This window comes from Bos javanicus, chromosome 22 (genome assembly GCF_032452875.1).
Source record: "Bos javanicus breed banteng chromosome 22, ARS-OSU_banteng_1.0, whole genome shotgun sequence".
NCBI lineage: Eukaryota > Metazoa > Chordata > Mammalia > Artiodactyla > Bovidae > Bos > Bos javanicus.
Genome location: NC_083889.1, coordinates 50,378,433 through 50,394,695, shown reverse-complemented (window position 1 = coordinate 50,394,695; position 16,263 = coordinate 50,378,433). Strand labels below are relative to the sequence as shown.

Here is a 16,263-nt window from a genome sequence, read left to right as displayed (position 1 = left end):
GCCCTGCCCCCGGGGCTTTTCTTACAGTCTCAGACAGCTGCCAGTTGGAGCCCATGTCCACAAACTGGACTGTGACTGACACTGAAAAAGCTGTGGCCTTTTATGAGAGATGGCTTTGCTCAGGGCTATTAAACTCATGCACATAGTTTACGGGAAGCTTTCTCCTCCCTTTTAGTTAAGAATATGTGAGAAAATGCCCAATTCCTTAGCTATCCTTGTCTTCACAGGTCATTCAGTAATTTTTCTCTTCATTGGCTCAGGAGGACAGGCTTCCTCCCTTAGAGTAAATATCATTGATACAGTTTTACTCTCACTAGTCCTGCCATATTACAAGAGTATAAGCCAAGAAGATCTCATATTCTCTGATTTGAACAGAAATATGCTGACTACATTCCATTAACCAGAAGCTTCAGCCCATAGAATTGATCCCCAAAGAAGACAAATTTAAAGATTTCTAACATACCCAACCAACCACAACAGTCTCCATGTGACCTCAGGGTTTCTTTGAGTCTCTTGCTTTCAAGCACATCAGCTCTATCAGATAGCACCTCTGTCACTTGGAAGTATTGCATCTCCTTAGCCAAGCAAGTGACCATATATCCCATGAGCTTCTAACTAACGCTTGAGTGTACGTCACTCTATGGACTTGCCTAGCGGTCCAGTGGCTAAGATTCTGTGCTCCCAATGTAGGGGGCCCAGGTTCAATCCCTGGTTAGGGAACTAGATCCCACATGCTGAAACTAAAGATCCTGCATGCTGCAACAAAGATCAAAGATCCATGGGCCGCAACTAAGACCTGGCACAGTCAAATAAAACAAATAAATATTAAAAGCATAATTCTCTTAAAAAAAAAAAAACCCTCTGTTTTAATCTACCTATTGATCTACATTTGAGTATTGGGACAACCCATCCTAAATGTCACTTTTGCTGATAGAATTACAAAGAAATAAATCTAGGTCTTTTGGGATAATAGCACTTGTCAATTCTGTTATGGCTCTGTGGCACTGTATGACATTATTTTAAGCCTTGGCCTTTGCCACAAATACCAAGCTACCCTGCACCTCCAGGTCAGGGGCTCCTCAAAATCTCAGCTTTCTGTTTTGTCTAGGCCCATGATTTGCATCGACCCAGTGTGTCATCTCTACAGCAGCAGTAATGAGGACTAGTTGTAAGTGTTACTCGCTCAGTTATGTCTGACTCTTTGTGACCCTATGGACTGCAGCCCACCAGTCTCCATTGTCCATGGAATTCACAAGGCAAGAATACTGGAGTGGGTTGCCATTCCTCTCTCCAGGGGATCTTCCAGACCCAGGGATCAAACCTGGCTTTCCCTCATTGCAGGCAGATTCTTAACCATCGGAGCCACCAGGAGGAAGCGCAAAGGTAAAAGACCTCTGTTCTTCCACAGATTTCTTTTTTTTTCATAACTGGAGTGGCCATTTCAGAACCTGAGGTGCTGTGAAGAAGTTGCAGCTGAAATGAAAAGGCCCGATTGTATCCAGAAGCTGGGATCTGTTCCAGCCCTGTTGCTGTCTTGCTGGTGTGACTCAGGGCAAATTCTTTAATGACTCTTTCAGCATCTTCAGCAGTTTCCCCCTCCTACAAATATAACATTATATAATATGAAGTATTCTGAACTAATAATAAGAATAGTCAGTCCTTTCCTGGGAATTTCAAAGAGGTTTTCCTTCCTGCCTTTATTTCTTTTGCAGTTCCTGGTAAAGCAACTGCCTTTCCTAATCTGCTGGAAAATTTCATCTGTGGTCCTTGTATCATCTGTATCTTTCCTGGTTCCTGTCTCTCATTTTAACATTTGATCAAGTCTCTACTTTCAGTGCTGAAGAGTCATGGCCCCAAGTGTGATCAAGGCAGCAATGAACCACAGGCAGCAGAGCAGCCTTCCTCTTTGCTGGGCTCATCTGTGTGAGAATTTTAGGGGCTGAAAGTGAGCCAACCCACCTCTGCAACTGGATGTTGTACTCCCCATTCTGGGTGAGGGCGCTGTTCTGGATCAGCTCTTCTAAACAGTTCACACTTTTTGGTCTTAGGTAGTATACCCACTCTAGTACTCTTGCCTGGAAAATCCCACGGACGGAGGAGCCTGAGCCTGTTAGGCTGCAATCCATGGGGTTGCTAAGAGTCGGACACGACTGAGTGACTTCACTTTCACTTTTCACTTTCATGCATTGGAGAAGGAAATGGCAGCCCACTCCAGTGTTCTTGCCTGGAGAATCCCAGGGACGGGGGAGCCTGGTGGGCTGCCATCTATGGGGTCGCACAGAGTCGGACACGACTGAAGTGACTTAGCATAGCATAGCATAGTATAAACAGCCTTACAAGTACTATGGGCCAGTGTAAGTTTAAAAAAAAAAAATCCAGATGCTTCCTCTGAAAGCCCTCCATCATCACCCTAAGGAGAAGGGGAAAGTTGTCAACAGCATGAGCCCTGGAGTAGGACTGACTTGAGTTGGAATCCCCCCATCTTCTACTTTCCAGCTGCAGCAAATTAATCTTTCTGGGCTTTGGTTTCCATAACTACAAAAGGGGATATCATGTGGTTACTGTGAAGATTAAATGAGATAATGAAGGGTCAGCACAAGGCCAGGAGCAGAGTTGTGATAAAGGGTTGCAATTATTATTGCCCAAGGAGAGTGGGCATAAGGTAAAAATAATTAGTTCCTTCATATGTTTACCTCTTGGAAGGACAAAGTACTATGTGATAAGGGAGAGATCCACCAATAATGGCCCAGTTTGGGAAGCAAAGTACCCACAGTTCTGTGTAGGTGTTCTTCCTCTTCCCTGAAACCTCTTAGTGCTCCAGTCTAGTCTATAACTCACTCCTTCATTTGCAAAGCCATCTCATCCAGGCCCAAGGCTTTAGGTACCAGCACCAGTGATATGTTGATACCTCTCAGATTTGCAGCTCTAACCCTGACCTTTAATTTGAACTCTAGGCAAATGTAGCCAATTGCCAACTCCAAATCTTGTCTACTAGGCATCAAAAACAACCTACCGAAAACTGAGCTCCTCTTCTTCCTGCCAAAATTGCTCTTCCCACATTCTTCCATCTTTCCAGGCAGTCTCCTAGCCAGCTGGCCTGCTTCTGCCCTTTTCACCTTCAGCCTATTCTCCACACAGAAGCCAGAGGGATCCTATTTACCTGGAAATCACGATGTTATTCTGTTTAGAGCCTCCCAACAGCTTTCCATCTCCCTCCTTACAGAAACCAAACTCCTTTGAGCAGAGACTGTGTATCTTGTTTAGTTTGTCACCTCTCTTCCATAGCCACCCCCACTCCCATCGCCACCAGAGCAGCAAAGTTTATCAGGTTTGTTCAAGCTCCTGTAACTCCAGTACTTGATCCAGTGCCTGGCACACAGCAGGTGCTTCATGAAGTTCTTGAATGAATGACTTCCAGACAAGATGCCTGAGAAGTGGAAAAGTAACTTTAAGGACTACTTAACCCAACAATCTCTTTGCTCTACAGATGAGGATTACTTTATTTTAGAATAATTTATAGGCTTTTCTTGCAGCAGACTTCTTTGATTCCATGATGTTGAATTCAGGCTCTATAATCAGGTTACCTTCCCTGAGGGGACACAGTTTGAGGATACTGGGTAGCTGGAATCAGCAAGCATTTCAACAATGTACAACCCACTTGGAAGCTTGGAGCTGGCCATTTGAAGAACATTAGCTGTGAGAAGATTCTGGACGTGAGCTGCACACTGAAAGTTGTGCTGCCCCGTTTTCCACTAGATTGTTGATCTGCAGATACCTTCCTGTTCCTCTGTGACCTCGCATAAGTCACTCTCGGCCAGATTTATGGCTCGTGAGCTAGCAAGGCCTCGTGGAAACTGAGTGGAATTTCCTTTATAGGTAGGGCTACTAAACCTTTAAGACAGATGATACCCACCAGTGTATCTGTGAATAGCACTGAAGATTAAATGAGATAATGAAGGGTCAGCACAAGGCCAGGAGCAGAGTTGTGATGAAGGGTTGCAATTATTACTGCCCAAAGAGAGTGGGCATAAGGCAAAAATAATTAGTTCCTTCATATGTTTACCTCTTTGAAGGACAAAGTACTACTACCCACCAGTGATATTCTTGAGCTGGGAATGGCTAATTTGAAAACTCATCAGAAGGAAAAGAGGACGACCGTGTGATTACTGCTCCTCTATCCTTTGGGAGGGTCGGGAGCCAGGCTCTTATGTGGGCCACAAACTCCTGCCCCGGAAGGCTTAGGTGGAGATTTCCTTCACATTAACGGAGAGTAAGTCCTTTTTAAGCTAGGCAGGCCAGGGTCCAGTCCGCACTCTGGCAGGGAGCAAATCTCGAGAAAGCCAAGCCACCCACAGACTGCACGCTTTGCTCATACTCGGAAGAGCGAAAGAAGACGAGCGGCCGTGGGCTAAGGGCCAAACCACAACCCCCAGCAGGCCCAGCGGACCGGGGCAAGGAAGCGCACCCTCCCATTGGACGTGGGCAATAGCGTGCCCCTCACGTCCCGCCCCCGCAGGCAAGCACACACCCCCGCCCCGCCCCCGGCCCCCGCGCAGGGTACGCCGGGAGTGGAGTCGGCGCGACCCGCCGCTGTGTACTCCATCTCCCGGCGGGCCGAGCGCTAAAGGCGGCGGCACCTTTGTGGAGGCAGCGGCCCGGCGCGGAGGAAGTTCCGGTCTCCGCGGCGCTGGGTCGGTGGCGGCGGCTAAGGATTAGGAGGAGCGGGCCGCGGAGGCCGCGCTGCCTCGGTAAGGGCTTGGGGTGGTAGAGAGGGCGTGCGGGAGCCAGCGGGGAAGGAGCCGGCCTGGCAGGCCGCTCTGGACGTCGCGGGCCCGCGCGGCCTGGAAGCTGCGGCTTCGGTGTCGCGGGGCGGCCGCGGCCTCCCTCAGGAAGAAGAGAGTCAAGTGGCGGTGAGGGAGGCGCCGCCCACGGGAGGAACGCCCCAGAACGGTCGCGGGCCCGGGGCGGGGCCCGGCCTGGCGGTGGAATTACCGGTCCCGTCTCGGGGCGGCCGGGGGTCCGTGGCTGGCGCGTGGTTGCGGTTCGGTGCTCTTGGTCCGAGGGGCTGCAGGCAGGCGACCCTTTCTTCCTCCTTTTTTCCCCCTGCATTTGCAGGAATCTGATCCAGTTGTGAGGCATCGCTCGAAAGGGAGTTTTTCTTGTGCTTAGCACGTAGCTTCGCCCTCAGACCTGGACAGACCGGAGTGGGCTCGGCCGGACAACAGGGCGCGAGAGCGCGGAGTCCAGCGCGCCGGGCTGTAGAACCTGGATCCCGGGGAGTGGTCTGGTGGGTCCTGTGCCAGTTGGGCGAATGTGGGAGGACAGGGTTATTTCCTCGTATTATGCACTCTTTAGATTCCTTTTAGTGGTGTATCAGTAAGTCTGTTTTTCTCTTAACTTTAGAATTGATCTTGTGCTACCGGGCTTAACTCTGGGCGTGCATTTTTTTTTTTTTTTAATAAAGGAAAGGGTCTTGTTTTGTAGGGTAAACTGTAAGGGTAATTGTGTTTTTTGCACATTCCAGGTATGCTTGTGAACATCAGAGTTGCGGGATCTAGGTGGAGTTTAGTAGACTCTGATGCTCCCGGTCACCCTGGTTCATTTTTCTGAACTCTGGATCCTGCCCTCGGTTTGTTAGCTTTCAACTTCCTGTTGAGTAGTGCCGCCACTGTGAATGGTTTAATAATGTCAACATCAGCAGACTTGTGAGGACTATAGGGAGAGGTTTCAAGAACTGATAAGTGAGGGTAGGACAAGCAGTGTCTAATGGTATGTTACCATTTTAGTGAAACACACAAAAATTGCACCTGAACCTTGCCTGGTTAATTAGTATCTAACCAGGTACCTAGCCCATAGAACAGGCTGTTTAGGATAGGCTGTTTTTGGACATCTGTAGCATTCCTCTTCATTTAATTGTTACCAGAATTGGGTTTACTTTTGTTGCCTTTGGGAGCCTAGTTTTTTGTAGCCTTTCATAGGAGAATTGTCAATGGAGAGGTTACAAAGTGAATGCTCCTGTCTTATTGAAGATACATGGGCAGGGTTATAGTCTTCTGCCAGTGTTTAAATACATAAAATAATGTGTTAATAATCTAACTCAAAATTGTAAAAGATTAAAAAACTGTTGGAAAATTCTGAAATTTTTAAAGATCATAAATCATGGAGTCATCTTGCTTAGAATAGACTTTCTGCTAGACTTCCACAGTAGTTGTTCATTTCACTCACTTAGGGGGCATCTGTTGGGTACCTTTTATAACCTTCCTATCACACTGTGGTAGGAACTGTAGGAGCTCTAGAAATTGATAGGATTTGAACTGTTGACTCCTCCATTAACTGAGCAACATTGGATAAATTACCTAACTTCAGTTTTCTCATGTGTGAAATGAGGTTAAGAAATGCAGCCACTTTGAAGGTTGTTGTGAGGTTTACGTAATCCTTTTAGGACGGTGCCTGGTGTGAGGAAAGTGTTCACTGAGTGTTAGCCGCCACTGTTACTTTAAAAAAAATTTTTGTCACTTCCCTGGCAGTTCAGTGGTTAGGACTCTATGCTTCCAGTGCAGGGGGTGCAGGTTCCATCCCTGGTCTGGGAACTGAGAGTCCACATGCCATGTGGTGCAGCCAAAAAATTAAAAAATGTTTTGTTGAGATAAAATTCACACACCATACATTTCACCCATTTAAGGTGTCTAATTCGATGTTTTTTCACGTATTACAGTACTTTTTTTTTTTTTTTACAAAGTTGTGATAAATATATTTTGTTGCATATATTGTAATGAAATTTTCCATTTAAGCCAATTCTGTATGTAAAATTCACATATAATTCAGTGCATGAATTACATTCACAATGTAATGAAACCATCACCACATCTATTTCTAAAACTTTTTCATCACCTTAAACAGAAACTCTAACCATTAAGCAGGTAACTCCCTTACTCCTTCCCTCTAGTTCCTGGTAACCTCTAATCTGTATTCTGTCTCTCTGAATTTGCCTGTTCTGGGTACCCTATGTAAGTGGAATCATACAATAATTATCCTTTCATGTCTGACTTTTTTCAGGTAAAATAATGTTTTTAAGGTTCATTCATGTTGTAGTGTGTATCCAAACTTCATTCCTTTTTTTTGTAATTAAAAAAAATTGAGATGTAATTGACATCTACATTCCCTTTTAAGGCTGAACAATACTCAGTTGCTATGTATAAGCTACATTTTACTTACCTGTTCACTTGCTGGACAGTTGGGTTTCCACCGTTGGCGATTGTAAATAATGCTGCTGTGAACATGGGTATACAAATATCTCTTCATGCCCCTGCTTTCAGTATCTTTGTGTATATGCCCAGAATTGGGTCATAAGATAATTCTGTGTATAGCTTTTTGAGTACCCACCATACTGTATTCCACAGCAGTTGCATCATTTTATGTTCCCACCAGTAATACGCAAGGGGTCCGATTTCTCCACATCCCAACACTTGTTACTTTCTGAGTTTTTTTGTACAGTAACCACCTGAATGGGTGTGAAGTAGTCCCTCCATCTCTTCCTTCTGCCTCCCTTTTTCTTAGCCATTTTGACCATTTTAAAATGTTCATGTCAGTGGTATTAAGTACCTTCACATTGTTGTGCAACCATCATTACCATCCAGCTTCAGAATGTTTTCGTCTTCTCAGACTGAACCTCTGTGCCCATTAAACAATAGCTTCTCATTCTCCCCACCCCTTCCCCTGGCAACCACCATCCTACTTTCCGTCTCTCTGAATTTGCCTGTCCTAAGAAGCGAAAAGCAAAGGAGAAAAGGAAAGATATAAGCATCTGAACGCAGAGTACCAAAGAATAGCAAGGAGAGATAAGGAAGCCTTCCTCAGCGATCAATGCAAAGAATTAGAGGAAAACAACAGAATGGGAAAGACTAGAAATCTCTTCAAGAAAATCAGAGATACCAAGGGAACATTTCATGCGAAGATGGACTCGATAAAGGACCAGAAATGGTATGGACCTAACAGAAGCAGAAGATATTAAGAAGAGGTGGCAAGAATACACAGAAGACCTGTACAAAAAAGATCTTCATGACGCAGATAATCATGATGGTGTGATCACTGACCTAGAGCCAGACATCCTGGAACGTGAAGTCAAGTGGGCCTTAGGAAGCATCACTATGAACAAAGCTAGTGGAGGTGATGGAATTCCAGTTGAGCTATTCCAAATCCTGAAAGATGATGCTGTGAAAGTGCTGCACTCAATATGCCAGCAAATTTGGAAAACTCAGCAGTGGCCACAGGACTGGAAAAGGTCAGTTTCATTCCAATCCCAAAGAAAGGCAATGCCAAAGAACGCTCAAACTACCGCACAATTGCACTCATCTCACATGCTAGTAAAGTAATGCTCAAAATTCTCCAAGCCAGGCTTCAGCAATACGTGAACCGTGAACTTCCAGATGTTCAAGCTGGTTTTAGGAAAGGCAGAGGAACCAGAGATCAAATTGCCAACATCCGGTGGATCATGGAAAAAGCAAGAGAGTTCCAGAAAAACATCTGTTTCTGCTTTATTGACTATGCCAAAGCCTTTGACTGTGTGGATCACAATAAACTGTGGAAAATTCTGAAAGAGATGGGAATACCAGACCACCTGACCTGCCTCTTGAGAAACCTATATACAGGTCAGGAAGCAACAGCTAGAACTGGACATGGAACAACAGACTGGTTCCAAATAGGAAAAGGCGTACATCAAGGCTGTTTATTGTCACCCTCCTTATTGAACCTATATACAGAGTACATCATGAGAAACGCTGGGCTGGAAGAAGCACAAGCTGGAATCAAGATTGCCGGGAGAAATATCAATAACCTCAGATATGCAGAAGATACCACTCTTATGGCAGAAAGTGAAGAGGAGCTAAAAAGCCTCTTGATGAAAGTGGAGAGTGAAAAAGTTGGCTTAAAACTCAACATTCAGAAAACTAAGATCATGGCATCTGATCCCATCACTTCATGGGAAATAGATGGGGAAACAGTGGAAACAGTGTCAGACTTTTATTTTTGGGGCTCCAAAATCACTGCAGATGGTGATTGCAGCCAGGAAATTAAAAGACGCTTACTCCTTAGAAGGAAAGTTATGACCAACCTAGATAGCACATTTAAAAGCAGAGACATTACTTTGCCGACAAAGGTCCGTCTAGTCAAGGCTATGGTTTTTCCAGTAGTCATGTATGGATGTGAGAGTTGGACTGTGAAGAAAGCTGAGTGCCGAAGAATCGATGCTTTTGAACTGTGGTGTTGGAGAAGACTCTTGAGAGTCCCTTGGACTGCAAGGAGATCCAACCAGTCCATTCTAAAGGAGATCAGTCCTGGATGTTCTTTGGAAGGAATGATGCTAAAGCTGAAACTCCAATACTTTGGCCACCTCATGCGAAGAGTTGACTCATTGGAAAAGACTCTGATGCTGGGAGAGATTGGGGGCAGGAGGAAAAGGGGATGACAGAGGATGAGATGGCTGGATGGCATCACTGACTCGATGGACATGAGTTTGAGTGAACTTTGGGAGATGGTGATGAACAGGGAGGCTTAGCGTGCTGCGATTCATGGGGTCACGAAGAGTCGGACACGACTGAGCGACTGGACTGAACTGAAGTACCCCATATACATAGAACCATAAATTATACAATATTTGTCCTTTCATGACTGGCTTATTTTACTTAGCAGGATATCTCCAAGGCTCATCCATGTTATATCTATCGGAATTGCATTCCTTTCTGAGGCTGAATGGTATTTCATTGTGTGTATATATTACATGGTTTTCTCATCTGTTGATAGGTACTGGGTTGTTTCCACCTTCCACCTTTTAGCTGTTGTAAATAATGCAGCAATGAACATGGAGGGGTGCACATATCTACTTAAGTCTCTGCTCTCATTTCTTTTGGGTTTATACCCAAAAGAATTGGAATTGTTGGATCGTGTGATAATTCTGTCCTAAATTTTTGAGGAACTGCTGTATGCTTTACACAGTGGCTGCATACACTGTACATGCCTGACAGCAATGCACAGGGTTCACATCTCTTCACATCCTCACTAGCTTCTGTTAGGTTCATTTGGTTTTGTTTTAATAGCCATCTTAATGGGTATAAAGTGGTTATCTTGTAATTTTGATTTACATTTCTCTAATTGTTAATGATGTTGAGAGTCTTTTTATGTGTTTATTGGCCATTTGTGTGTCTTTGAAGAAATGTGTATTCAAGTCCTTTCCTCATTTTTGAATCAGGTTGTCTTTTGTTGAGTTTTAGTTTTCTGTATATTCTGGATATTAATCCCTTATCAGATATGTGGTTTGCAAATATTTTCTCCCATTCATGAGTTGCCTTTTTATTCTCTTAATGGTGTTCTTTGAAACATAGACATTTCTAATTTTGATGAATTCCAGTTTGTGTATTTTTTTTGTTGACTCTGCTTTTGATGTCGTATCCAAGGGATCACTGCCAAATCCAATGCCTGAAGCTTCTGGTTTGTTTTCTTCTGAGTTTTAGAGTTTTAAATTTTAGGTTTAGGTCTTTAAACCCTATTTGGGATAGCTTTTGTGTATGGTGGTGGGCAGGGGTCGCGCTTCATTCTTTTGCATGTGGATTTCCAGTTTCCCTATGAGCAGTTGTTGAAAAGGCTGTCTTTTCTCCTTTGAATGGTCTTGGGACCCTTGTTGAAAATAACTTGACCATGTATGTGGGAGTTTATTTCTGGGATCTCTAGTTCATTGTTCTTTATGTCCTTACACCAATACCACACTGTTTTGATTACTGTAAATTTATAGTAAGTTTGAAATTGGGAAGTGAGTGTCCTCCAGTTATGTTCTTTTTCAAGGCTATTCAGAGACCTATGAAATTTCATATGAATTTTAGGATGGACTTTGAAATCAGATGGTCTTGAGTTTGCTTTTCCTCATATTAGTTATATTGTTTTGGGACAAGCCTCTCAAACTATTTAAGTCTCATTTTCGGAGTCTGTGAAGTGGGGATTATAACAAAATTTACCCCATGGAGGACCTGTGATTATTAAATGAGAGAACCCATGTAAAATGCATAACTGTGGCAGAGTCAGTACTTAACTATTCTTGCCTTTATTATTGTTTCAGAGAATAGAGGTAGACATACTCAGAAAGGTCCTTTCCAGCTTAATGTGACTGTGATTTTAAACACCTGAGCATAGTAGCAGTAATAATAATATTTAGTACATTGTTGCTTTAAAATTTTTCAAAAAAATTTTTGGAGGCATGACTTATATATCATAAAATTCACTGACTGTAGCTGTTCAGTTTGATGCAGTCATCACCATAATTCAGATTTAGAATGTTTCCAACACCTCAAAACATTCCCTAGTTTCTGTTTGTTGTTAATCTCCACTCCCCACTCTAACTGCAAGTCCTGGCATCCACTAATCTGCTTTCTGCCTCTGTAGTTTTATGTTTTTATGTAACTTCATACAATTGGGATATCTGGCTTCTTTTACTTATAATTTTTTTGAGGTTCTTCCATGTTGCATTTCCTTTTAGGAGTATATCACATTTGTTTATCCATCTGCCTGTTGATGGACATTTGGATTCTTTTCAGTGTTTGGCTATTATTCATAATAATAATGTTGCTATCAATATACTTCTTCTTATGCACGATCTCATTTACTCCTTATAGTAATCATATGAAGTAGGTACCACTATTATTCCCGTTGTGTAGGAGGAGAGCATTGAGGCATATAGAATTTAAATATAACTTACCAAAGATACATAGCTGGAATTTTTTCTTCCTTTTTTTCCCCCCTCGACTGTGCTGAGAGGCATGCGGAATCTTAGTTACCTGACCAGGGATTGTAGCTATAGTCTCAGTATTGGAAGCATAGAGTCCTAACCATTGGGCCATCTGGGAATTCCCAAAAGCCGGAGTTTGAATTCAAACCCAGGCAGTCTGACTTTAAAACACATTCACTTAGGCCAGTGGTCTTGAAATTCTCTTGAACCATCTAAAAGGATTAAAAATTTTTCACTCCTAAAATTTTGAAAAAATTGTTTGCCACTTTGTCCATTTATAAGTTGACATCTTAACACTTCTGTCTAGATGGCTGCAAAGGATGTATTTTCTGGCATAATATATTGCATGTGTGCTTTAAATATATAGTTGACAAAATCTTGGAACTGATGATTTTATTTATGGAAAATGTCTGCATTTAAATCTATGGCAAATCAAACCTTAATATCAGTCATTTAGCCAAATGAGTCTGCATCAGTGGGAACATTCTAAGCCCCAATGATTTCTGAAATAAACTCTTAAAATAGTACTAACATTTACTGAGCAATTTATTTGTCAGGCACTGCTCTAGTGAATTTGCATTGTCATTTTATCCTGATAACTATGAAGTAGACATTATCTTTATTCCGGATTTGGCATTAAGTTAAATCACTTGCTCAAGGACGTACCTTGTAGCCGAGCCATGATTTCCCTTCCAGCAGTCGAGCTGTGAACCCCACCAGCACAGTAGGTCCAGAGACTGCGCTCCTGTCCCTTCACCGCCACACTGTGCTATCTTATAAAACTTACTTTGCTATCTTATAAAATTCACTTTTAAACTAGGAACCTGACTGTAATTTGCTGATGTGAGGGGTGAGGATATAAGAATATTTAAAATCTGGAAAATTTCTCTTCATAAGAAAAAGTGGCTCTAATGAAGTGTTTAAATGTCCTAACAGTAGTGAAGTCTAATTTATGCATGAGCTTGAGATCCCTGTAGGATGGCCAAGTGGCCATTTCTGGCAGACATTTGGATTTCATGGGAAAGTCTAAGCTAGTGATGGAGATGTGGAAATTATAATCGTAGAGATGGTAGTGATAGTGATTAAATTGGGAATGGACAAGATTGGCCAGTGTCTTAGCTTGGACTGCTAAAACAAAATACCGTAGATTGTGTGACTTAATAACAACTTTATTTCTCACAGTTCCAGAGACAGGGCAGTTTCAGATTAAGGTGCCAGATAGTTTGGTTCCTGGTGAGATCCTTTTGGTTTGCAGACAGCTGCTTTCTTGCTGTATCCTCACATGGTACAGAGAGAGAGCACTCTCTTTTATTCCTTCTTAGAAGAGCATTAACCCCTTTCCTAAGGGCTCTACCCTCATGACCTAATTACCTCCTAAAGGCCCTATCTTCAGTTACCATCAAGTCAGAGATTAGGACTTAAACATGAATTTTGAAGAGACACACACATTCAGTATAGTCCATAGCACCCAGGGACAGCATCATGAACAGTGCTAGGGAACGTAATAGAGCCTAGTTAGCATATTTGGTGGACATTCATTTATTTAGTCAACTGATGTTTAAAGGTTTTGTATTGGGGGGGGGTGTTTTTATATGAGAGAGACTGGAGTATGCTTATGAACAAAAGCAGATAGCATATTATAAAGTAGAGACATTACTTTGCCAACAAAGGTCCGTCTAGTCAAAACTATGGTTTTTCCAGTAGTCATGTATGGATGTGAGAGTTGGACTGTGAAGAAAGCTGAGCGCGGAAGAATTGATGCTTTTGAACTGTGGTGTTGGAGAAGACTCTTGAGAGTCCCTTGGACTGCAAGGAGATCCAACCAGTCCATTCTGAAGGAGATCAGCCCTGGGATTTCTTTGGAAGGAATGATGCTAAAGCTGAAACTCCAGTCCTTTGGCCACTTCATGCGAAGAGTTGACTCATTGGAAAAGACTCCGATGCTGGGAGGGGTTGGGGGCAGGAGGAGAAGGGGACGACAGAGGATGAGATGGCTGGATGGCATCACCGACTCAATGGGCGTGAGTTTGAGTGAACTCCGGGAGTTGGTGATGGACAGGGAGGCCTGGCGTGCTGCGATTCATGGGGTTGCAAAGAGTCGGACACGACTGAGCGACTGAACGACTGAACTGACTGAGAGTGATAATATAGGTCAAAAAAGGAGTTAAGGGACTTTGCTACTGTGTCAGTAGCAGTGGTTTTGAATCTGCCTTGCACTGCCGGGGACGTGGATTCAGTTCCTGGTCAGGGAACTAAGACCCCACATTCCACAGAGCAACTGAGCCTGTGCTGCAACTAAGACCTGATGCAGCCAAATATTCAAAAAAAATAATAGTTAAATGATAGTGATAGAACAAGGTAAGGGTAGAGTCTTCAGACTAGTCTTCGTACACAAAAACATTCCAGGAAGATTGTGGGCTTGTATATTTTTAAACAAATCAATATGCAGAACTTTGCCTTCAACAAATGCTGTTCTTAAGAATGGATGTTGCTGTTGAATGTAAGAGCTGTAACTCTAAAACTCTTAGAAGAAAACTGAAGGGGAAAGCTTTATATGTTGGATTTGATAATGATCTTTTAAAGGATATGACACCAAGGGCACAGTTAGCAAAAGGAAAAATAGGCAAATTGGACTTCATTAAAATTAAAAACTTCTGTGTTCAAAGAATACTGTCAACAAGGTAAAAGGCAACTCACAAAATGGGAGAAGATACTTGCAAATCACATGCCTGGTAAGGGATTAATAATTAGAATATGTAGAAAACTCCTAAACTCAACAACAGCAACGAATAACCTGTATCAAAAAATAGGCAAAGGACTTGAATAGACATTTCTCCCAAAGAGGATGTAAAATGGCTAATAAGTACGTGAAAAGATGCTCAGCATCATTAATGATAAGGGAAATGCAAATCAAAACCACAGTGAGATACCACTTCACACCCATTAGAATGGCTGTTCAGTTCAGTTCAGTTGAGTCGCGTCCGACTTTTGTGACCCCATGGACTGTAACCCGCCAGGCTCCTCCGTCCATGGGATTCTCCAGGCAAGAATACTGGAGTGGGTTGCCATTTCCTTCTCCAGAATGGCTGTTACTAAAATACAAAAAAACAGAGTAGTAAGTGTTGGTGAGGATGTGGATGAACTGGAACTTGTATCATTCTGCTAGGGTTGCCATAACAAAATACCAGACTAGGTGGCTTAAACAACGGAAAATTATTTTCCTGCAGTTTGGAGACTGACGTCTAAGATCAGGGCATGAGTAGGGTTAGGTTTTGGTGGGGCCTCTCTCCTTGACTTGCAGACGGCCCTCTCCTGGCCATGTCCTCACATTAGCTTTTCCCTGTCCTGTGCATGCATTTTTTGGTGTCTCTTCCACTGACACCAGTCCTGTTGAATTGGGGCCCCACCCTTGTGGCCTCTGTCAACCTTAATTACCTCCTCAAAGGCCACGTCTCCAAATACAGTCACATTGGGAGTTAGGGCTTGAAGCTGTGGGGGGCACAATTAACAGAACCATTTGCGCACTGTTGGTGGGAAGGTAAAATGATGTAGCTGCTGTGGAAAACAGTATGGTGGTTCCTTGAAAATTAAAACTAGAATTGCCATATGATCCACCAGTTCTACTTGTGAGTGTATATATCTCCAGAAGAACTGATCTCAGATATTTGTATGTGCATGCTTATTGTTAGGAGAAGGCAATGGCACCCCACTCCAGTACTCTTGCCTGGAAAATCCCATGGATGGAGGAGCCTGGTAGGCTGCAGTCCATGGGGTCGCTAAGAGTCAGACACGACTGAGCGACTTCACTTTCACGCATTGGAGGAGGAAATGGCAACCCACTCCAGTGTTCTTGCCTGGAGAATCCCAGGGATGGCGGGGCCTGGTGGGTTGCCGTCTATGGGGTCGCACAGAGTCGAACACGACTGAAGCGACTTAGCAGCAGCAGCAGCAGCAGCTCATTGTTAACATTATCCAAAAGATGGGAGAGTCCAAATATCAGTGGATAAGTAGGTAAAATATAATATGTGTACACTGGAATTATTATTCAGCCTTAAAAAGAAATGAAATTCTGATACATGCTATAATATGTATGAACCTTGAAGACATTATGCCAGGTGAGAAAAGCCAGTCATGAAAGAAGAAATACTGTTTAATTCCACTAGAATTAAGAGGTACTTAGAGTAGTCAAAACTATATAGACAAAGTGGAATGGTGGTTGCCAAGGACTGGGTTAAGAGAGAAGTGGGGAGTTACTGTTTAATGGGTACAGAGTTTTGGTTTTACAAGATGAAAAAAGCTTGGATGGATGGGGATAAAAGTTGCAAAACACCATAAATGTACTTAATTCCTCTTAACTGTAAAATGGTAAACTTAAATGTATTTCACAATTTTAAGAATAATTTTTTTTTAAATAGGTTTTTATTGATTCTTCATTTCCACCTCCCCTTAATGGGGGATTCTCTGGTAGCTCAGTTGGTAAAGAATCCACCTGC

At 43.0% G+C, this 16,263-nt stretch overlaps 2 protein-coding genes across 4 annotated transcripts in view; one reads left to right on the top strand and one right to left on the bottom strand.

The window, feature by feature from the left end:
- Positions 1 to 3,473: 3,473 nt before the first annotated feature.
- On the bottom strand, positions 3,474 to 5,139 carry LOC133235721 (basic proline-rich protein-like). The gene is made up of 2 exons (XM_061397537.1): positions 4,638 to 5,139; positions 3,474 to 3,694 (listed from the first exon to the last, which is right to left on the bottom strand). The coding sequence occupies exons 1-2, from the start codon at positions 5,137 to 5,139 to the stop codon at positions 3,576 to 3,578; spliced, it is 621 nt and encodes a 206-aa protein (XP_061253521.1). The 3' UTR covers positions 3,474 to 3,575.
- Positions 4,661 to 16,263, top strand: part of RBM6 (RNA binding motif protein 6) — an 88,380-nt gene continuing 76,777 nt past the window's right edge. For 2 of the 3 annotated variants that reach the window (XM_061397528.1, XM_061397530.1), the window contains exon 1: positions 4,661 to 4,748. The gene's annotated coding sequence lies outside the window, so the exon portion shown is untranslated. Of the gene's footprint in view, positions 4,749 to 5,199; positions 5,288 to 16,263 lie in introns of those variants that run through there. The other variant, XM_061397529.1, reaches the window with a different exon arrangement.

Bases quoted from the DNA above. Each gene is read 5' to 3' on its own strand.
- LOC133235721 (XM_061397537.1), bottom strand. From the start codon at position 5,139: ATGCCTCACAACTGGATCAGATTCCTGCAAATGCAGGGGGAAAAAAGG. The intron at 3,695-4,637 runs GTGCCGCCGCCT...ATCTTCTCACAG, and splicing joins GGGCCGCTGCCTCCACAAAG to CTAATGTTCTTCAAATGGCC.